The 24,149-nt window shown below is 46.3% G+C and overlaps 1 protein-coding gene across 2 annotated transcripts; it reads right to left on the bottom strand.

Moving 5' to 3' along the window:
* Positions 1 to 988: 988 nt before the first annotated feature.
* Positions 989 to 18,191, bottom strand: LOC311106634 (forkhead box protein O3-like). Of its 2 annotated transcripts, XM_084149026.1 has the most exons (2): positions 16,642 to 18,191; positions 989 to 2,227 (listed from the first exon to the last, which is right to left on the bottom strand). In XM_084149026.1, the coding sequence occupies exons 1-2, from the start codon at positions 17,197 to 17,199 to the stop codon at positions 2,096 to 2,098; spliced, it is 690 nt and encodes a 229-aa protein (XP_084005152.1). In that variant the 5' UTR covers positions 17,200 to 18,191; the 3' UTR covers positions 989 to 2,095. The 2 variants fall into 2 exon arrangements, with proteins under 2 accessions (XP_084005152.1, XP_084005151.1); XM_084149025.1 differs by lacking the exon at positions 989 to 2,227 and having other exon boundaries at positions 14,676 to 18,191.
* Between the last annotated feature and the right edge of the window lie 5,958 nt (positions 18,192 to 24,149).

Genomic DNA, 24,149 nt, shown 5'->3' with positions numbered 1-24,149 from the left:
AATCATTAAAAATAATGCCATTTTTTCGATTATTGACTGCCTTCAATTCGAATTGAGGCCAACTTGAGGGCTCATAAACACTGAGTGATAATCAGAGAGGAGAGGGACGAAGGGACCAGAGGATTAAGAATGACAACCCTGTTCCTCCTCAGCTCATGGGTGCAGAAATAACGACTGACCTACATGTTTTGGTAAAATTATGAGAAGCATGACTCCATAGCCAGAGGTTGAAGCCAATATTGCAAAAGAGAAAGAAAGATTGTGTCAGTTGATAATACTCTGAGGTGGGAAGGAGTGCTGTAACTTGATTGGTATTCTTTCAGCTTTTGTCTGGATCTCATTTTCTTTGTTTACATTGAACCACACCTCAATACATGGAATGCACTAAAGCTAACCCCAAGCATGGAGTACATGTTAAACACTTGCAAATTACCCATGAAAAATAGAATAAAGACTTTGCCTTTCCTTTCCACTGCATTACTTTCGTACTCTACACACACATAGCTACACACACACAGCTACACACACACACACACAGACAGCTACACACACACACACACACAGCTACACACACACAGCTACACACACACACAGTTACACACACATAGCTACACACACCTTTTATAGAACAAAATCCATTGCCATAAGCCTCCTCTCTCTGTCTTCAGTGGCTGAGCACGGTTTCACAATGGCCCTCCTTCATCCCCTGAGCCTTCCCACCTCCGCCCCCCAGCCCAGCCCAATGTCCTGGGACACAGTGGTGACTTCATGAAGAGAGGGGATTTGTGGTGAGAGCCTGATATATAGCAGACCCTGGGCCACCCGGAAGACAATGGCTACAGAGCAGGCCCAGTCAGTCTGTAGCTAACCCGGACCCTGACACTGGCCCTGACCCCCTGACTCCCACCCAACCAACCACCCACCCACCAAACCAACAAGAGAAACACTCTGTTGGTCTGAGGGAAACAACAGACTCAGTCCTGTAAAACTGGAGCTCTCTGAGAGGCAGATAATTAAATACATTCTACCGTTCTAAGAACAGATATTAACTATTCTAACCTTGGACCACGATGTAGAACTCTGTCCTATTTTTGCATAACAAATATGGGAGTGTGGCCACTGTGGTTAACTCTCAATCATGAATCTATATGGTCAGAGACAAATCCATATAGATAAAGACTTTGGCGAGCACACACCCACACACACACACACACACACACACAGTCTTGTAAAGCTAACCTTGTGGGGACACACAATTCAGTCCCATTCAAAATCCTATTTTCCCTAACCCTAAACCTAACCCGTACCCTTACCTTAACCCTAACCTTAATCCCAAAACATAACCTTAACCCTAGCTCCTAACCCTAAAACTAACCCTAGCTCCTAACCCTGAACTTAATTCTAACCCTAACACTAACACAAATTCTAACCTTAACCTAAACCCCCTAGAAATAGCATTTGACCTTGTTGACCATTTTTGTTTGCTTACTATTCTTGTAGACACACAAACAAACACACGCGTGCACACAAACCTGGGTTCAAATACTATTTCAAATATCTTGATTACTTTCACATACATTCAAAGTAAGTATTCAGATATATTTTACTTGAAAAGACAAGTAGTTTAATATTTGGTAGTACACTTGGAAAGTGTTTGAAAATACCTAAATTTACTGATTCAAATACACTCCCATGCATTTAATCCAGGTTACTGAAATAGGATTTGAAGGTAGACTATTTTTTATTTATTTTTATTTTTTACAAATAAACATTTGAATACATTTGAAAATACTCAAATACACAGAAAACAAATATTTTAAATAGCAGATACTCAAATAAGCATGTATTTGAACACAGGTCTGGCACACACACCTCCATTTAGCTCAGGCCATGGCTTCCCGCATGGAAACTGTTAATCTAGCATAATCTCATTTTAATCTGGTTTAATCAATCTGGAACTCAACTTGGGATGGATGAGCGAAGGGTGGAGGGGACGCAGGAGGGTGACCCACATGAACCGCGGCAGCACTGGGGAACAGATACCCCCCATCAGATAACACACACACACAAACAGCACTGTAACCCTACGCCGCTGTCAGAGAGAGAGAGAGAGAAGGCTGGGAGGGTAGAGAGTGAGGGAGAGAGAGAGAAGGCTGGGAGGGGAGAGAGTGAGGGAGAGTGAGAGAGAAGGATGGGAGGGGAGAGAGTGAGGGAGAGAGAGAGAAGGCTGGGAGGGGAGAGAGTGAGGGAGAGAGAGAAACCCATTTTTTCAACAACAAAATATATTCTGTGATAAGATGGCAGCACAAAGTCATGTCTCCTTTCATTAAAGTCTCATTTTCCCCTTTCTCTCTCTGTCTCTCTTTCACACTCTGACACAGAAAGCTAGCTTTATTGTAGTCAATTAAATGTTAATCAAAAACAATTTAGCTCCCCCTCCCTCCCCTTTCTCTCCCTCGGCTGGGTGATGGCGGCTAGGTGGAGTGGCGTGATTGGAAGAGATAGGCTCAGAAGAAAACAAATTAAAGTTTAAAAACCCAGGGTCAAAGTGGCAAGACAAATTCTAAATGATAACTTTAATTTACTCAAGGGCGAGAGATTGCTGGAGCGTGGGAGTGTGTGTATGTACGTGTGTGTGTATATATGTGTGTGTGTGTGCCACAGGGTTACCCTCCACCTACATATTAAGACCACCCTATACCCATACCATACTTTTCATTCTACCCCAAATGCCCCCTCCCCCAACCCCCCTTTTAACCCCAGCATCCCACCAGTCTGTGTGTAATGAATCAAATATGAAAACATGCCTGGGGCACTGGGGGCGAGGGGGAGGACCGTGGAGTAGATTAAAGAGGAGGAGGACCGGGGGGGGGGGTGTAGTGTTACTGAGGGGGAGGACCGTGGAGTGTTACTGAGAAACTGAGAAGCCTGCAGTTAGGTAGGAATTTGTGTGTGTGTGTGTGTGTGTGTGTACAGTAAGTGTGTGTGTGTGTATGTATATCAATGTGTGTGTATGTATATCAGTGTGTGTGTGTATGTATATCAGTGTGTGTATATATAATAGAGGGATGGTAGCTGTTACGTTCAGAGAGTCACTCTGTAATCAGCCATCAACCACACTGGGAGTCATCCCCCGCATTCACCCGCTCTGCAACCCTCCTGTTGCCACAGCTACAGTGGCTTGCGAAAGTATTCACCCCCCTTGATTTTTTTCCCTATTTTGTTGCCTTACAACCTGGAATTAAAATGGATTTTTGGGGGGTTTGTATCATTTCATTTACAGAACATGCCTACCACTTTGAAGATGCAAATAAGAAATAAGACAAACAAACAGAAAACTTGAGCGTGCATAAATATTCACCCCCCCAGTCAATACTTTGTAGAGCCACATTTTGCAGCAATTACAGCTTCAAGTCTCTTTGGGTATGTCTCTATAAGCTTGGCAAATCTAGCCACTGGGATTTTTGCCCATTCTTCAAGGCAAAACTGCTCCAGCTCCTTCAAGTTGGATGGGTTCCGCTGGTGTACAGCAATCTTTAAGTCATACCTCAGATTCTCAATTGGATTGAGGTCTGGGCTTTGACTAGGCCATGCCAATACATTTACATCTTATTTAGGCGCTTCATAGCAAAGGGGGTGAATACATATGTACGCACCACTTTTCTGTTATATATTTTTTTGAGTTTTAAACGTTTTTTTTTCATTTCACACTATTTTGTGTATGTCCATTACATGAAATCCAAATAAAAATCCATTTAAATTACAGGTTGTAATGCAAAAAAATTGAAAAAACACCAAGGGGGATGAATACTTTTGCAAGGCACTGTACACAAACACACACACACACAAACACAGACATACAGACACACAGACACACACACACACACACACACACACACACACAGAGATACACACACACAGGCGTGTACCAGGCAAGGAGAGGAGTGGAGCAGAGGCGACCTCAGCGTCGCGTGACTCGTGAACATCACACTGTGGAGTGTTCCATCGCCCCAGACTAGGGGGAATGGGAGGGGTTGGGGGGCTTAGTAAATGACACATTATTCAGACCATCACCATGGCGCCACAGATACTGACTCACAGTGAACAGACGCTAGATAGAGGACTGAGGAGAGAGAGAGAGAGTGAGAATAGAGATCATAGCTAAAGCATGCATGCAAACACACACACATACACACACACACACACACACACACACGCACACACGCACACACACTGTGGCAGGCTCAGAGGGGAAGGTAGTAATTTGAGGGTCATTAGAAGAGCCGACCATGGTCTCTTCCCTGCTCCTGCCCAGTAACACTTCCCTGTTCAGCACTGCCCATTTCCTGTTTCATTTTGTTTTTAAACAGCTATAACTAGGAGGAGTGGACTGTATAACCAGCTTTAACTAGGAGGGGTGGACTGTATAACCAGCTATAACTAGGAGGGGTGGACTGTATAACCAGCTTTAACTAGGAGGGGTGGACTGTATAACCAGCTATAACTAGGAGGGGTGGACTGTATAACCAGCTATAACTAGGAGGGGTGGACTGTATAACCAGCTATAACTAGGAGGGGTGGACTGTATAACCAGCTATAACTAGGAGGGGTGGACTGTATAACCAGCTTTAACTAGGAGGGGTGGACTGTATAACCAGCTATAACTAGGAGGGGTGGACTGTATAACCAGCTTTAACTAGGAGGGGTGGACTGTATAACCAGCTTTAACTAGGAGGGGTGGACTGTATAACCAGCTTTAACTAGGAGGGGTGGACTGTATAACCAGCTATAACCACAGAGCACACAGAGGGAACACACACACACACATTTGCGTTCCTTTCTTCCTGCCTCCCCCTCTCCACACACACATGCAGAGCTGAGTGAATAGAGGCTCCACCTGCAGAATCGGGTAAGTTTGGCTTTATACATAGCTTGGGCTTTGTCGAGTAAGGCTTAAACTATGTATTTAGATTGTAGTTAGGTATTGTAGGTAGGTATCGTGGGTTGTTGTAGGTAGTTATTGTATGTAATTATTGTAGGTTAGTGTTGTATTCGGCGGTGCCGGGTGTAGCACGAAGCTAGCTAGCTAGCTAACTCACCACCTGGACTAGCTGGCGAGTAGCTATTAGCAACGGTATAGTTGTTTCACGCCTGAGAGTGCCTGTAATTACGCCAGTTGGCTGCCTACAATAATTACATACAATAATTGCCTACCATTCAGCTGTTTTCTAACCTCATTGTCTGAACCGTTAACGTTAGGCAGCAAGTGGCTACTGTGCTCGAAAATTAGCAAGCTTGTTGCAACCTGGATAGCTACTTGTAAACAATAGCTGGAACGACCGAGCGAACAGACGCGAACTGGCTGAGTCAATTCAGTGGCTAGCTTTGCACTTGGCTAGCTAACAGTAGCTGCTAGGGGTAAGTCATAGCCTACACTTGTGTTTTGTTTTTTACATATTGATAGCCCGAGTCGCTCAAGGAATTCGGGACATGGGTGACTAGTTAACGTTAGTTTGGCTCTCTCTGTGTGTTCGTGCCGTGAAAGGAGGGGTTCTTCTTTGTCTGAAAGCAATGGCTAGCTAGTTTGCTAACTATTCTAGCTAACTAACTGGCTGAATAAGTTGACGACGGACTCGCTCAAGCTGTCGGGACTAACCCACAACGTTAGACACGGACGATCTGCTTGTGTGTTGATACACTGGTGGTTGTTGTGGCTGAGTATTGGCGCTAAACCCTGCTGTTGGAGACCGGCATGCTAGCTGGCTGTGGCGTCTTATGACGAGGTGCCTGGACGTTTTTCACGGAATAATACTGCACCTAGTTAGCTAGCTGAATAAACTAGGTTAGTCTATTCCTAGAAAACATTGAACCGCTGTAGTTTACAACAATTATAGTTTCTGAGGTGGAAGTTGGGAGAGTTATATTTGGGAGTTGTGGTGAGGGAGGCCCCGCTCTCTCCTTTCGCAGATGTTTAGTTCATTTTATTCCGATCTCCTCTGCATTATTGTAGCCATCTGCTGCAGCCTGTCAACTATGCCTCTGCCTATCCCTGTTCTCTCCTCTCCGCACAGGCTACACAAACGCCTCACACCGCGTGGCTGCTGCCTCTCTAACCTGGTGGTCCCTGCACAAGCGACCCACGTGGAGTTCCAGGTCTCAGGCAGCCTCTGGAACTGCCGTTCTGCTGCCAACAAGGCAGACTTCATCCCAGCCTATGCTACCCTCCAGTCCCTCGACTTCTTGGCGCTGACGGAAACATGGATTACCACTGAAAACACTGCTACTCCTGCTGCTCTCTCCTCGTCTGACCATGTGTTCTCGCATACCCCGAGAGCATCTGGTCAGCGGGGTGGTGGCACAGGAATCCTCATCTCTCCCAAGTGGACATTCTCAATTTTTCCCCTGACCCATCTGTCTGTCTCCTCATTTGAATTCCATGCTGTCACAGTCACTAGCCCATTTAAGCTTAATATCCTTGTCATCTATCGCCCTCCAGGTTCCCTTGGAGAGTTCATCAATGAGCTTGACGCCTTGATAAGTTCCTTTCCTGAGGATGGCTCACCCCTCACAGTTCTGGGGGATTTCAACCTCCCTACGTCTACATTTGACTCATTTCTCTCTGCCTCCTTCTTTCCACTCCTCTCCTCTTTTGACCTCACCCTCTCACCGTCCCCCCCTACTCACAAGGCAGGCAATACGCTTGACCTCATCTTTACTAGATGCTGTTCTTCTACTAATCTCACTGCAACTCCCCTCCAAGTCTCCGACCACTACTTTGTATCCTTTTCTCTCTCCCTCTCCTCCAACACTACTCACTCTGCCCCTACACAGATGGTAATGCGCCATCGCAACCTTCGCTCTCTCTCTCCCGCTACTCTCTCCTCTTCCATCCTATCATCTCTTCCCTCTGCTCAATCCTTCTCCCTCCAATCTCCTGATTCTGCCTCCTCAACCCTCCTCTCCTCCCTTTCTGCATCCTTTGACTCTCTATGTCCCCTATCCTCCCGGCCGGCTCGGTCCTCCCCTCCAGCTCCGTGGCTTGATGACTCATTGCGAGCTCACAGAACAGAGCTCCGGGCAGCTGAGCGGAAATGGAAGAAAACTAGACTCCCTGCAGACCTGGCATCTTTTCACTCCCTCCTCTCTACATTTTCTTCATCTGTTTCTGCCGCTAAGGCCACTTTCTACCACTCTAAATTCCAAGCATCCGCCTCTAACCCTAGGAAGCTCTTTGCCACATTCTCCTCCCTGCTGAATCCCCCCCCCCCCTCCTCCCTCTCTGTGGATGACTTCGTCAACCATTTTGAAAAGAAGGTTGACGACATCCGATCCTCGTTTGTTAAGTCAAATGACACTGCTGGTCCTGCTCACACTGCCCTACCCTATGCTTTGACTTCTTTCTCCCCTCTCTCTCCAGATAAAATCTTGCGACTTGTGACGGCAGGCCGCCCAATAACCTGCCCGCTTGACCCTATCCCCTCCTCTCTTCTCCAGACCATCTCCGGTGACCTTCTCCCTTACCTCACCTCGCTGATCAACTCATCCTTGACCGCTGGCTATGTCCCTTCCGCCTTCAAGAGAGCGAGAGTTGCACCCCTTCTCAAAAAATCAACACTCGATCCCTCTGATGTCAACAACTACAGACCAGTATCCCTTCTTTCTTTTCTCTCCAAAACTATTGAACGTGCTGTCTTTAGCCAACTCTCTTGCTATCTCTCTCAGAATGACCTTCTTGATCCAAACCAGTCAGGTTTCAAGACTGGTCATTCAACTGAGACTGCTCTTCTCTGTGTCACAGAGGCTCTCCGCACTGCTAAAGCTAACTCTCTCTCCTCTGCTCTTGTCGTTCTAGACCTGTCTGCTGCCTTTGATACTGTGAACCATCAGATCCTCCTCTCCACCCTCTCCGAGCTGGGCATCTCCGGCGCGGCTCACTCTTGGATTGCGTCCTACCTGACCGGTCGCTCCTACCAAGTGGCGTGGCGAGAAGCTGTCTCCGCACCACGTGCTCTCACCACTGGTGTCCCCCAGGGCTCAGTTCTAGGCCCTCTCCTATTCTCGCTATACACCAAGTCACTTGGCTCTGTCATATCCTCACATGGCCTCTCCTATCATTGCTACGCTGACGACACACAACTAATCTTCTCCTTTCCCCCTTCTGATAACCAGGTGGCGAATCGCATCTCTGCATGTCTGGCAGACATATCAGTATGGATGACGGATCACCACCTCAAGCTGAACCTCGGCAAGACGGAGCTGCTCTTCCTCCCGGGGAAGGACTGCCCGTTCCATGATCTCGCCATCACGGTTGACAACTCCGTTGTGTCCTCCTCCCAGAGTGCGAAGAGCCTTGGCGTGACCCTGGACAACACCCTGTCATTCTCCGCTAACATCAAGACGGTGACCCGATCCTGTAGGTTCATGCTCTACAACATTCGGAGAGTACGACCCTGCCTTACACAGGAAGCGGCACAGGTCCTAATCCAGGCACTTGTCATCTCCCGTCTGGATTACTGCAACTCGCTGTTGGCTAGGCTCCCTGCCTGTGCCATTAAACCCCTACAACTCATCCAGAATGCCGCAGCCCGTCTGGTGTTCAACCTTCCCAAGTTCTCTCACGTCACCCCGCTCCTCCGCACACTCCACTGGCTTCCAGTTGAAGCTCGCATCTGCTACAAGACCATGGTGCTTGCCTACGGAGCTGTGAGGGGAACGGCACCTCCATACCTTCAGGCTCTGATCAGTCCCTACACCCAAACGAGGGCACTGCGTTCATCCACCTCTGGCCTGCTGGCTCCCCTATCTCTGCGGAAGCATAGTTCCCGCTCAGCCCAGTCAAAACTGTTCGCTGCCCTGGCACCCCAATGGTGGAACAAGCTCCCTCACGACGCCAGGACAGCAGAGTCACTCACCACCTTCCGGAGACATTTGAAACCCCACCTCTTTAAGGAATACCTGGGATAGGATAAAGTAATCCTACCCCCCCCCCCACAAAAAAAAAAAAACATTGTAAAGTGGCTATAAGGTGAATGCACCTATTTGTAAGTCGCTCTGGATAAGAGCGTCTGCTAAATGACGTAAATGTAAATGTAAATGGAATGCATCAGAATGTTGGTCGATAGCAACCACAACCAAAAATTATGGAACCAAATCATGGAGACAGTAACAATGGCAGAGTAGTGCAGAGACAGAGAGCTGTAGGAGATGTATCTTCTTTCATTAGAGGCTACAGAAGACACACTTCAAGGGCTCTGCTTGAGGTGAGGAGAAGAGCTATGGGGGACAACTTGTTTTTGCTCACTTCACCGTTTTACATCCAGACAAATTAGGGGGCTGGCGGTGTGTGTGTTTGAGAGTGGGAGAGAGAGAGAGAGAGAGAGAGAGAGAGAGAGAGAGAGAGAGACAGAGACAGAGACAGAGACAGAGACAGAGACAGAGACAGAGACAGAGACAGAGAGACAGAGAGAGAGAGAGAGAGAGAGAGAGAGAGAGAGAGAGAGAGAGAGGGAGAAAGAGCAAGAGACAGACAGAGAGAGAGAGAGAGAGAGAGAGAGAGAGAGAGAGAGAGAGAGAGAGAGAGAGAGAGAGAGAGAGCAAATGAGGGCTAGAGAGCATAGAATGTAAAAGAGGGTGAGCATTCCCTTCAGCCAAGAACAGGCTCTTAAAAATGTATACAGTGATATGAACAGAGCAGATCAGAAGAGTGTGATGTGGGTTAGAGTGGAGAGGATGGAGAACATTCCTGCACTGAATGTGAAAGAAATGGTTAAAAATAAATCATTGATTTGAATTCCCCGTTGTCAGTCATTAAAAACAATGGCAACAAGGAAACATGCACCATATACACAGAGAGAGAGAGAGAGAGAGAGAGAGAGAGAGAGAGAGAGAGAGAGAGAGAGAGAGAGAGAGAGAGAGAGAGAGAGAGAGAGAGAGAGAGAGAGAGAGAAGGAGAGAGAGAGAGAGAGAGAGAGAGAGAGAGAGAGAGAGAGAGAGAGGAGAGAGAGAGAGAGAGAGAGAGAGAGAGAGGGGCATCAAACAGTCAGCTCTGTAATTGTCAAGCCCTCCCACTACTTTACCTGTCAATATGACCTCATCATCAGTGATGTCACTGTCACTCTTCAGCCATACACCATCACAACAACATAGTGACATTATGGGCCTACTCTGCTTCAGAAACAACAGTCATTAACATGGATGTAAACTGTCAAATGGAAATGTAAAATGCAGCTTGTCCTTGGGGCAGCCAATTAAATGGCTCCATTGATTGGAATGTGAAATAGAAAGTGAACCCAGTGGGATTGTGTTATAGCGGCAGGTTCACTGTTCAGAGAGTGTGACACTATTCAGAGGAGGAGAAGGAGAAAGAAGCCCTGGAGCAATGGGTTCCCATCACCTAGCGCCCCTACCCCCCCTAGCCCCCAAAACACCCACAGTCCCCTCTATTGGGAGTCATTGCCAAAGGGCAGCTGTAATACACCAATTTGGAGCAAAGCTTGTTAATTTACTCCCTCTCTCTCCCTTCTATTAAGTTTGCTTCAAGTCCTCTGGATTGGCACAGTGCCAAGTCTGTAAGGAGTCTCCTTGATCATGCTCACACTCACACAGACAGACACACACACACATTTAGGTTTCTCACTAGCAATCAAACTCTCCGTGTTTCAAGCTAGTGGTTGGTTACACTTACAATCTCCTTTCACTTATACTAGACACCATTTCGTTGGTGGTTCTTTGCTGCTGGTCTTACAGAAGCCATGGCAATATGCTATCAACCTGTCACACTGCTAAATCACCACAGTGTCAGTGCATTTCAATACCTTTCTATAGAATAGACATTTATTGTTAATGCCTGTCTCTATGACTCCACACTGACAGCAGAGCGATGCTCTGAGCACAATAACAAACTTCCAAACCCATCTTCACAGAGAGATAGCCAATGAAGGCCTAATCCAGTCTGGAAACCAACAGGACCCGAACAGCTTCTACCCCCAAGCCAAAGACTTCTAAATAGTTAGTTAAATAGTTAACCAATAGCTACCTGTCCCGGACTATCTGCATTGACCCTTTTTGCACTAACTCATTACATATGCTGCTGCTACTGTTTATATCTATCCTGTTGCCTAGTTACTTTACCCCTACCTACAGTTAAAGTCGCAAGTTTACAAACACTTAAGTTGGAGTCATTAAAACTCGTTTTTCAACCACTACACACATTTCTTGTTAACAAACTATAGTTTTGGCAAGTCGGTTTGGACATCTACTTTGTGCATGACACAAGTAATTTTTCCAACAATTGTTTACAGACATCACAATTCCAGTGGGTCAGAAGTTTACATACACTAAGTTGACTGTGCCTTTAAACAGCTTGGAAAATTCCAGAAAATGATGTCATGGCTTTAGAAGCTTCTGATAGGCTAATTGACATCATTTGAATCAATTGGAGGTGTACCTGTGGATGTATTTCAAGGCCTACCTTCAAACTCAGTGCCTCTTTGCTTGACATCATGGGAAAATCAAAAGAAATCAACAAGACCTCAGAAAACAATTGTAGACCTCCACAAGTCTGGTTCATCCTTGGGAGCAATTTCCAAACGACTGAAGGTACCACGTTCATCTGTGCAAACAACAGTACACAAGTATAAACACCATGGGACCACGCAGCCGTCATACCGCTCAGGAAGGAGACGCGTTCTGTCTCGTAGAGATGAACGTACTTTGGTGCGAAAAGTGCAAATCAATCCCAGAACAACAGCAAAGGACCTTGTGAAGATGCTGGAGGAAACAGGTACAAAAGTATCTTTATCCACAGTAAAACGAGTCCTATATCGACATAACCTGAAAGGCCGCTCAGCAAGGAAGGAGCCACTGCTCCAAAACCGCCATGAAAAAGCAAGACTATGGTTTGCAACTGCACATGGGGACAAAGATCGTACTTTTTGGAGAAATGTCCTCTGGTCTGATGAAACAAAAATAGAACTGTTTGGCAATAATGACCATTGTTATGTTTGGAGGAAAAAGGGGTACGCTTGCAAGCCGAAGAACACCATCCCAACCGTGAAGCACGGGGGTGGCAGCATCATGCTGTGGGGGTGCTTTGCTGCAGGAGGGACTGGTGCACTTCACAAAATAGATGGCATCATGAGGATGGAAGATTATGTGGATATATTGAAACAACATCTCAAGACATCGGTCAGGAAGTTAAAGCTTGGTCACAAATGGGTCTTCCAAATGTACAATGACCCCAAGCATACATCCAAAGTTGTGGCAAAATGGCTTAAGGACAACAAAGTCAAGGTATTGACCTCAATCCTATAGAAAATGTGTGGGCAGAACTGAAAAAGCGTGTGGGAGCAAGGAGGCCTACAAACCTGCTTCAGTTACACCAGCTCTGTCAGGAGGAATGGGCCAAAATTCACCCAACTTATTGTGGGAAGCTTGTGGAAGGCTACCTGAAACTTTTGACCCAAGTTAAACAATTTAAAGTTAATGCTACCAAATACTAACTGAGTGTATGTAAACTTCTGACCCACTGGGAATGTGATGAAACAAATAAAAGCTGAAATAAATCATTCTCTCTACTTTTATTCTGACATTTCACATTCTTAAAATAAAGTGTTGACCCTAACTGACCTAAGACAAGGAATTTTTACTAGGATTAAATGTCAGGAATTGTGAAAAACTGAGTTTAAATGTATTTGGCTAAGGTGTATGTAAACTTCCGACTTCAACTGTATACAGTATGTACATATCTACCTCAGTTACCTTGTGCCCCTGCACATCGACTCAGTACTGTTACCCCGTATATATAGCCCAAGTTATCGTTACTCATTGTGTATTTATTCCTCGTGTTAATATTTTAATATTATTTATACATTTTTTCTCTCTGCATTGTTGGGAAGGTCCCGTAAGTAAGCATTTCACTGTTATTCTACACCCATCGTTTACGAAACGTGACAAATAAAATTTGATTTAATGGCTTTGTTTGCCCCCTTCATTCTTTCTCTCCCTTCCTCTATCCCACTCTACCTCCCCAGCGTCCTCCTCCTCCTCCGTCTTGATAAGAACACTAATCATTGTTGGGCTGGTGAATCAACACATTCAGCATGCAGAGGGATGGGAAGCACATTAAAATGATAATCACCATCTATCTCTATCTCTGGAGGTGGGGTGGGCTTCGGTCAAGGACAGACAGGGGAGGGGAGTGTTGGGGGTGCTAGTGGCAGACAGGGACAAATCTAACGCATTGTTAAACAGAGACAAAAGGCAGACAATTGCTACCTGGGGCCTGGGGAAGTCTAATATACTGTAATAACAGTCTAACATACTGTAATAACAGTCTAATATACTGTAATAACAGTCTAATATACTGTAATAACAGTCTAACATACTGTAATAACAGTCTAATATACTGTAATAACAGTCTAATATACTGTAATAACAGTCTAACATACTGTAATAACAGTCTAACATACTGTAATAACAGTCTAACATACTGTAATAACAGTCTAATATACTGTAATAACAGTCTAACATACTGTAATAACAGTCTAATATACTGTAATAACAGTCTAATATACTGTAATAACAGTCTAACATACTGTAATAACAGTCTAACATACTGTAATAACAGTCTAACATACTGTAATAACAGTCTAACATACTGTAATAACAGTCTAATATACTGTAATAACAGTCTAACATACTGTAATAACAGTCTAACATACTGTAATAACAGTCTAACATACTGTAATAACAGTCTAATATACGTAATAACACAGTAATAAATTACTTTGAACGAATTAAAGAATTAATGATAGTTTCATTTTCCTTAAAATAATGATTCTCTACACACACAAACTAATCCTTGAAAGGGGAGACTGGGTGAGTGTGTGTGAGGTGTCTTAAAGATCATGGACATATGTGTCTGTGCATGTCTGTGTGAGAACTGGAACCCATGTGAAAACTTGAACATTGGGAGGATTTCCTTATGTACATCTGTGTGTATCTGTGAGTCTTCATGCACGTGTTTATTAAGCAACAGTGTGTGTGTGTGTGTGTGTGTGTGTGTGTGTGTGTGTGTGTGTGTGTGTGTGTGTGTGTGTGTGTGTGTATTTATATCCCTGCCTTGTCAGTGACATAAATGAGCCTGATAACTGAGCCTGAGACTTGGGCTCTGCTCAGCAGCTGTTAAGGGGGCTGGACTCTGAGCTAAGCTGAGCTGCCTGTTGCATCAGGTTTAAGTAACACAGAGGCCCAAAGTTCACTGGAGCAGTGCCAGGAACACACACTCCTTAACCACACGGACGTGCTAACACGCACAGAGGCACACACAGACAACTTAACCACACACAAAGGCATATGCACACACAACCAAAGGCGTACACAAACACAAACACTTAACTGCGCTACAGGTATGTTTACAGGTCCTATTTTGGTCTCTCTGCTCTCTGTCTCTGTCTCTGTCTCTGTCTCTGTCTCTGTCTCTGTCTCTCTCTCTCTCTCTCTCTCTCTCTCTCTCTCTCTCTCTCTCTCTCTCTCTCTCTCTCTCTCTCTCTCTCTCTCTCTCTCTCTCTCTCTCTCTCTCTCTCTCTCTCTCTCTCTCTCTCTCTCTCTCTCTCTCTCTCTCTCTCTCTCTCTCTCTCTCTCTCTCTCTCTCTCTCTCTCTGCCATACCACAGCTATTCTTAGCACACATTTCAACAGCAGCTCCACACTAGAACTTTCCCTCCAGACAGGAGTCAAGCTGTTACATTCCCTGTGGAGCAACCAGAGAGTCTACCATGGAATCATTAACCTAGGAGGACCAGTCTGACTTTACACATTTCACTCACTCTTGATTGCGCTAAATTGAAGATTGATAATAAGGCTACACATGGAAGTCCACTAAATGTGATTGATTATGATTGTGATTGATTGATTATCTACATAATGCAGCTATGTTTTGTGGTACCCTATAGGCCTGGGCATGTGTCAAGAGCAGGTCATAAGACATGACCCAGAGCGTCCTGGGTGAGATCAGTCAGTGAGAGGAGAGAAACCCACAGGGATTACTAGGATTTGCTGAGCAAATCTACTCAACAAAGCCAGCTTTCCCATCTCACATGTATGAAACCTAAGCTGACAAACTAACCACCCTGTCCTGAAACCCAAGAGTTTCTGAGAGTGAAATCACAAACTGAAAGCAGGTCTGTGAAAACACCATGGTTGCTATAGGGCCTTGTGAACACCTGCCACTAAAGCTCTTCTCTACTTTCATTGTCAGTAGCCATGCCATGTTGATGCCTTAAAGCTGGTGGCGTTGGTTATCTTATATTGAACTGCATTGGCCTGAAATAGCTCTCCTGCTAACGGGCCTGTGGGATTTCGTGGAGCTATAGGGAGCTGCAGGGAGTGCATGCTGGTTATAGCAAGCCAAGAGCTCTCTGCCATAAATTGTGGCTGTTAGTGGCTGCGGTTTATGTGGGCTACTATAGGCTATTCTAAAACGAACAGGTCAGATTAACACAGATCCCCCTTGAAGACTAATCGACACAGCTGGAGTCTGTGATCAAAACGTATAATGACAGAACTATAAAAGGCATAGCCATGGGGATGTTGTAACGACATCTATGTTCCGGCGTCCTGCCTGTTCCATATTTTTTATCGGGCACTGAAACATGAGCACCCCACCCGCCTGACCATCCATGCCCCAAATTCCTTGAGCTTCAGCCCCGCGGGGTGGCAATGAACGCAGCCTGTCTGGTCCCTCCCCTGTGGCGCATGTTCCAGCAGCCCACCCGCCGCCGGAGCACAGATAACTCATCCCCGCCTGATAATTGATGGCCTTTTCGGCCAACGAGACAAGTCCGCTGGGCCAGGGCCCCGACGCAGTGACATCCGATCCGTGACCTATGCTCTTTAGCCCCACACACCCCCTTACTCTCTCCCCAAGGCCCGGGGCCCATATGTCCCATGCCTCGTTCCTGGCCAGCATTCCCTTTGAAGGTAGTTTTACCCCCGGCTGTTCACCCGACCTCGCGGCATCCCAAGTCCTTATGTAATTGCCCAACGGCATTATCAACAACACCGGCAGTACAGTAGCCTACCTGACCTAAGAGATATGCTAATTCCTAAGGCCTACATAACAAATATATAACTTTACACGGGGACTGCCCCGACAAGCCTACATTCACTTGTCTTGTCGAGGCAATAGAGCGCATAAATAGTTAATTCTGATCTGACAGTTGAACCACTTTTGGCGACCAGCAATGTTTGTTCTTTACTCTGAAATTGGGATTAATTGTAGGACTGTACATTTTATGATTTATGTAATTGTATCAATATTTGGGCATAGTAAACGGATTGAGTCACTCTAAATAGGTTACAGAGTAGGCCTACAGACTGACTGGCTGCTACAAAATTGCCAATTTGTTTGTTTTGATTTCCCTCCATGTGACAGTATAGGTAGGCTACACACGAAGTTGAGTCACGCGTAATTCCAAAAGAGGGAGAGAATGTGTGTATGTGTGTGTGTTTATAAATAAAGGGAACATCCAAAAGCACAAACTCTCAAGCCCCATGTGTTTCTTGTTATTGTTGTTGTTTTGATGACGGGGTGGGAGAATGAATGAGTGTGGAGGAGACGAGGATAGCGTTTGTCGCTTACCTTCCACCCAGCTGAACTGTTACTGTCGCCTTTGTCTTTGAAGTACGGCACACATCTCACCATCCAGTCATAAATCTGAGACAGAGTCAATCTCTTGTCCGGCGTGCTCTCTATGGCTTTGGTTATCAGGTCAGCATATGATAGATTTCCCCACGCGTTCCTGCGCGACGAGGACTTCCGTGGAGTCTGAGTCCCCGGGCCGCTGGAGCCGAGTGCGCCCGAAGTGGTCGTGGGGGATTGGGAGGAGAGCGGGGAGCCTCCGTTCTCCTGTCCGGACAGTAGTCCTTCGGCCGTAGGGCTGTTGCTGTTCTGGTGGTCTGCTCCCACGCTGGAGCTGGTGCCATTGACGTTGATGGCCATGGAAGTGGCATGTTGTTCCTCTTCGTCATCCTCTTCCTCGGGTATAATGTCAGTGTCGTTGCTTTCTGGTTTCCCTGCATTGGACTCGGGTCGGGGCAACGGCCAGGTGCACGATCTTGGCCGTTTTTGTGGCTCGAAGTCTGGGTCTATTGCCACGTCCAACTCATGGAGAGGGCTGGGGGCTGGGACCTCGGCCATCTCTCCTTCAATTACTCGCTCTTCCCCGTTGCCCGCTGATAAAGTCAGTAGATTAGAAGTGGAGAGCTATCAAAGTCGCATTCCATGAATGCACGCCCCCGTCCTTTGTTGCTATTCCAGACCAGCAGTCCCCAAGGGTCACTATCAACTCCGTGCGAATTGAGAAATTAAATCCTCCGCACTACAAAAAGAGCACCGATATGCTGTTCAGGGTGGATTTAAAACGTAGAATGTCGTGGACTATTATAAATGTCTTAGCACCATAACTGGTAAACGATGGCTATTCTCCCTGGCTCAAAAAGCAAGCCACAGCTACTTCACATTTGACAATCGCAACAGTTCAAAACGGGTTGCTGCATATTCATAGTATTTACCCTCGCCTGGAGCAATGGTAATAATAACAGTATAGTGCGTACAGTTCGGTTCACGAGTAATCTACAAACAGTGTACCACGGGTTCGTTCATCAATGAGCGGATTACGCGTTCATTCCTTGCGCGTTCAAGATCAAATCCCGCACTGATTCAAGATAACTGAATACACCTATTGCCACGGTGAAAGTGTCCAAACTTCATCACACTGAAGCTGTGGCCAGGACACAGTGCAGCCCCCCTCTGTGATCAGGGCTGCCACGGATAAACGCGTGCAGTCACTGCGCGCTATGATGAACTAGATGGCTGCAATACCAGCGATTAATTCCCGCATAGTCCTATTCCTCTTGTCATTGCTGCCATTTTAACAAACTCCCTTTCACTTCCAAGCCTTTTTACTACTAAACTGTATACAGGAAAGCTGCGTTTGTTGTCAGTGTCGATAGAAAAACCAAAAGGAAAGGAATAACCGAAATTGATATCTCAATCTATTCAACGTCGCCCCTACTGACGACGCAGCTCAATTGGTATGGAAAACGGAACGCCACCTCACTCTCAGTTACAGTAGCCTATCTCTCCAGCAGCACACATAAACACTAACCTATCTGCTTAGCACATTCTGTCTTGAGACAGCCCTCAACAAGCTCAAAGTTATACAGCAACAGCAGCAATAGGCTAGTAACGTTGCCACCCCCACTTAAAAGGCCAGCCCCCTGGATCCAATAGACGGGATCGCCTTTTAAAGAGACACCACTCCAAAGTAGCCTACAGCATGTGCGCACTAAACTTTGCAGTGGAGGCTGCTGAGGGGAGGACGGCTCATAATAACGGTTGGAACGGAGCAAATGGAATGGCATCAAACACATGGAAACCATGTGTCTGATGTATTTGATACCATTCCACTGCTCCAGCCATTACCACGAGCACATTCTCCCCAATTAAGGTGCCACAAACTTCCAGTTGGGGCGCACAGGCATGTCTAGGCAAGCAGTGTGTGGAAGGGACACATGTTGAGGGATACAGAAATAGACAGACAGATCATCAAAATATTATTGTACACTGATAAGAACACAAAGAAAATTCAAAGTTGGACAGAGGACATTTATATTTAATTCCAAATAATTGTATTGCACCTTCTGGAAATATTTGCAATTCATAGGCTAATTACACAGGCTACATTATGACAATAATTGATACATATTGTTGACATGTATTATTGTTGCCACTTCCTCTGTGGCACACTGTTACAAAGTAACAACTGACATACACATGTGTAACAACATAGGCAAATGCCAGCAGGTGTTTATTTTCCTATTATACTTCATTCATGACATGCATTCTATCAAATATGCCAATAATAAAAGTATTTCAATCAAGTTGAGGCATTTTATTTTAATGTCAGTCTCTTTAAAAGTTTCGATCACATGTCCCTTTAATCCGTGCGCATGGGTGTCAATCAATCTCGACAGCGCGCGCAGAACACGCCCCCTTCAAAACAGCTCGACCGCTTCAAACATATGACGTCATCCCATTTATAATCAAGAGATAAGGGAAGAAATCCTATGCTGTTCTCCGTCCTGTAAAGTGATGCTTCGGAGTGATTTCCCTCCCTCACCACCTCCTCCTCGTCTGTACGAAAACATCAGCAGTAGCCAGCCTACATACGTCTTTGTTCCAGAGAAGATGTTGTGTAAGGTGCGAGTCCACCTTGCAGGGACACGCGATTTCGATTTCTGTAATCTGTGCAGAAATGCGCGTGTTCCACCTGTGCGAACTGCGAGGTATTCATCAATTACTTATTGGAACGGTTGGTATTGATTATGACTGGATAATAACAATCCGATATAGTAGTTTAGAGAAAACACGCACACATCCTGCAAGGCTTTGCTTGTGTAGTTATGGCTTTGAATTTTACATGGAAAACATCCACACTATTTAATTTATTATGATAACAAAGGAAATAGATACACATGCATACAAAACGAACACAAGAACGCGCGCACACACACAGCTCCTCTTTGTTCCTCCTGTCCAGCTATATAAAGAGGAATGGCTGATACAGCAGTTTGGTGCCTGTGAATAGCTGCTGCAGTGGAGGGTTAACTGCGGGAGGGGAACTATGGGGATATGGGGGGGGGGGGGGGGGGGGGGGGGGTAGGCATCAGAGAGAGGAAAGGGACACTGGAGGTGGAGGTGGATGAATGAATGCTTCTGTAGGCTGTTGTAAGAGGACAGTGTAAAAGAGAGAGAGGAGAGAGAGAGAGAGAGAGAGAGGAGAGAGAGAGCGAGAACAGGTGGAGATAGATCAGTGACAGGTAGCCTTGCTGCTTGAACTGAAAACAGTGTAGTCCTCCAGGGGTGTATTCATAATGATCACATCACAGTATTGTCAGATGTGATGCCTTTCAATGTGAGGCTGTCATTTCAGGCCAAGAACATGTATAGCTCATTGAAGTGCGTAGTTCCATTCTCTCCTGTCACTTTTATCTATCCCCTCACCTGATGAGAACTCTGACGTCACTCACCACATCACAGAAACCACCTCAACAAAGACTTCCATTCAGTGTCCCTAAAAGAGCGAACACATCAACAGGATAGTCTGTCTGCACGGTACGGAACCATTCGTTCGCTTGCTCTCGGTGCGGTGTGTTATAGGGGTCATAGGTCTACAACAGATGCCTACCATAGAGAATGATAGAGATAACATCATTGTATCGGTCACATTATGGCATATGTGTGTACAATCTCCATTTTGAAGTAGTCAATTTCCTTCTACTACTTCTATGAGTTGGCAAACAAACTGAAAAGATGCATACTACCACCTAGTGTTTGCTCACGGGTATAATTCATTGGCTGTTCCCTCCCGATGACCCGGATGGAATCATATGATCCTTCCTTAACCCATAGGAAGTCCCACCCAGTTAACTACTTTAAAATGGTGGAAGCCCTCAATGGCAATGTCCATGCAAAAGCAGTTTTTATCCATCTAGAATCCTCTCTCTCTATGGGTCCTACGCACTACAAACAGCTATATTAGTGACTCTCTGTCCACCCCCACCCAGAACACACTGTTCTTAACACTTCATTACCCCTCAAAGGCCGATGATGACCTGAAATATAGTTTGTATCATGTTTGTGTCATTACCTTCCTTGTGACCCTAATTACATTATTGAACCAGTAGGCTTTCATTAGAGAGGGGCCGGGCCACAAAACCATCCAGTAACTACTCCTAATCTGACCCTCAAAGCTTCCAAACTGTCCCCTTCCTCACATCTTGATCACTTCACTCTCTAACCCCCCACCCCCCGAATCCCTCTCTCAATCTTTACCTCCACCCCCCGAACCCCTCTCTCAATCCTTACCTCCACCCCTCGAACCCCTCTCTCAGTCCTTACCTCCACCCCCCGAACCCCTCTCTCAGTCCTTACCTCCATCCCCCGAACCCCTCTCTCAAACCTTACCTCCACCCCCCGAACCCCTCTCTCAAATCTTACCTCCACCCCCGAAACCCTCTCTCAACCCTTACCTCCACCCCCCAAACCCCTCTCTGAATCCTTACCTCCACCCCTCGAACCCCTCTCTCAATTCTTATCTCCACCCCTCAAACTCCTCTCTCAAGCCTTACCTCCACCCCCCAAACCCCTCTCTGAATCCTTACCTCCACCCCTCGAACCCCTCTCTCAAGCCTTACCTCCACCCCCCGAACTCCTCTCTGAATCCTTACCTCCACCCCCCAAACTCCTCTATCAAACCTTACCTCCACCCCCCGAACTCCTCTCTCAAGCCTTACCTCCACCCCCCGAACTCCTCTCTGAATCCTTACCTCCACCCCCCAAACTCCTCTATCAAACCTTACCTCCACCCCCCAAACTCCTCTCTCCATCCTTACCTCCACCCCCCAAACTCCTCTATCAAACCTTACCTCCACCCCCCGAACTCCTCTCTCAATCCTTACCTCCACCCCCGAACCCTCTCTGAATCCTTACCTCCACCCCCCAAACTCCTCTATCAAACCTTACCTCCACCCCCCAAACTCCTCTCTCCATCCTTACCTCCACCCCCCAAACTCCTCTCTCAAGCCTTACCTCCACCCCCCAAACTCCTCTATCAAACCTTACCTCCACCCCCCAAACTCCTCTCTCAAGCCTTACCTCCACCCCCCAAACTCCTCTATCAAACCTTACCTCCACCCCCCAAACTCCTCTCTCCATCCTTACCTCCACCCCCCAAACTCCTCTATCAAACCTTACCTCCACCCCCCGAACTCCTCTCTCAAGCCTTACCTCCACCCCCCAAACTCCTCTCTCAAGCCTTACCTCCACCCCCCAAACTCCTCTCTCAACCCTTACCTCCACTCCCCAAACCCCTCTCTGAATCCTTACCTCCACCCCTCGAACCCCTCTCTCAATTCTTATCTCCACCCCTCAAACTCCTCTCTGAATCCTTACCTCCACCCCCCAAACTCCTCTCTCCATCCTTACCTCCACCCCCCAAACTCCTCTATCAAACCTTACCTCCACCCCCCAAACTCCTCTCTCAAGCCTTACCTCCACCCCCCAAACTCCTCTCTCAACCCTTACCTCCACCCCCCAAACCCCTCTCTGAATCCTTACCTCCACCCCTCGAACCCCTCTCTCAATTCTTATCTCCACCCCTCAAACTCCTCTCTGAATCCTTACCTCCACCCCCCAAACCCCTCTCTCCAGCCTTACCTCCACCCCTATGTGCCATCCACCCCTTTATCATGTCCCCTACTACAACCAGTCAGTGGTTAGTGTAATGTTGTGTAATGTCCAGGGTCCCTGCTCAGAGGACCAGAGGACTGCAGCCACCCCTCTGTGCCAGTGTGAATGATCCGATTAAGACGTACACAAAGGAGGGTGGCCATCTCTGTTTGTGTCTGATGTTTTCCCAAACAGCGTAATGCTCTGATTCGATTAAAGCCCTCTGAATAGACCGTGATTGATTTTCCCTTAATTGAGAGTTATGGTGGAATCATAGACTTAGATAGACATCGCATCTGCCCCATTATGGCAGCTGAGAGCATGGGCAGCTCCATTGAGGCTATCTCCATTCTACTACTTCTATGAGTTGGCAAATAAACTGAAAGGGTGCACACTGCTACCTAGAGTGTGTTGTTTGAACAGGTATAAAGCCATAGTTGGCAACTTACTGCCACCTGTAGTTATGGAATGTTTCCTCACGAGTATAATTCATTGGCTGATCCCTCCTGGTGACCTGGATGGAATTATGTGATCCTTCCCTAATCCATAGGAAGCTCTACCCAGTTGACTACTTCAAAACGGTGAAAGTCCTCAATGGCGCTTCCCATGCTAAAACAGGCTTTTGGACACTAGAGCTCTATATCTATCTCTATGGGTGGAATAGACTGGAACATACAGCTAACAAACTGACACACACACACACACATGTCCAGTGGCCTTTTGATATGTACCAGGGAGCTGATAAGAGATAGTATATCTAATCTACGTGATGTTTCCTGTTACAATGAGGTCATTGGGCATGGACACAATCATACTTGGTACAAATACGCTGATCATATGATCATAATGTCCCAAACAATTCACACACTGTAATACTGGATGTACATTTACATTTACATTTTAGTCATTTAGCAGACGCTCTTATCCAGAGCGACTTACAGTTAGTGAATACATTTTTTTTTTTATACTGGCCCCCCGTGGGAATCGAACCCACAACCCTGGCGTTGCAAACGCCATGCTCTATCAACTGAGCTACATCCCTGCCGGCCATTCCCTCCCCTACCCTGGACGACGCTGGGCCAATTGTGCGCCGCCCATGAGTCTCCCGGTCGCGGCCGGCTGCGACAGAGCCTGGATTCGAACCAGGATCTCTAGTGGCACAGTTAGCACTGCGATGCAGTGCCTTAGACCACTGTGCCACTCAGGAGTACATCATACTATACTGCATTTATACTGTGTGTGGGGGGGGGGGCAGGAAGCCAAAATAGCGTGTGGTTCTGTAGGTGTAGTGGGCACCTCAATACTACGCTAAGACAGGGTGGGTTGGTCCATGCTGAACAGGCTATATGGTGCACTACCAGGATGAGAAGCATTAGAAGCAATGACATTAGAAGCAATAATAACAAGCCTCTTGGTCATCAATTATCCTCTGCTGCCATCTTGTGGTAAAACGTATAACATCAGCTCAGCGTTTCAGTGGGTTTCTCGCTTCAGCTTTGTGTTCAAGCCATACCAGCAGTAACCTGCTTGACCCTTTAAATAGACTGAGGCATCTAACACATCCAATATATATCCAACACACAATGGTGAATAAATTATTGCATCGGAGCTCAGTGTTGTAGTCAGGGGTGCCACTTTGGTTTTAGAAGTGGGGGGGACAAAACCTGGCGGGGGGTCTGGTGGCCCTCCCCCAGAATTGTTTTGAGGTATCTAAAGCTCATTTCCTGAATTTTTACACAATCCAATATTCCATCTCTATTTAGAACAAAAAGTAAGCCAAAATGCCAACAGTAAGAGATCATTATTAAATATGTTTAAGTGATTAATAAGACTGAACTAGATTAAAGGTAATTCGA

The sequence above is a fragment of the Coregonus lavaretus genome (genome assembly GCF_964263955.1).
Source record: "Coregonus lavaretus genome assembly, chromosome: 31".
In the NCBI taxonomy this organism is placed as follows: Eukaryota; Metazoa; Chordata; class Actinopteri; order Salmoniformes; family Salmonidae; genus Coregonus; species Coregonus lavaretus.
The sequence above is the reverse complement of the archived record's forward strand: the minus strand, read 5'-3'. Positions and strand labels throughout refer to the sequence as shown.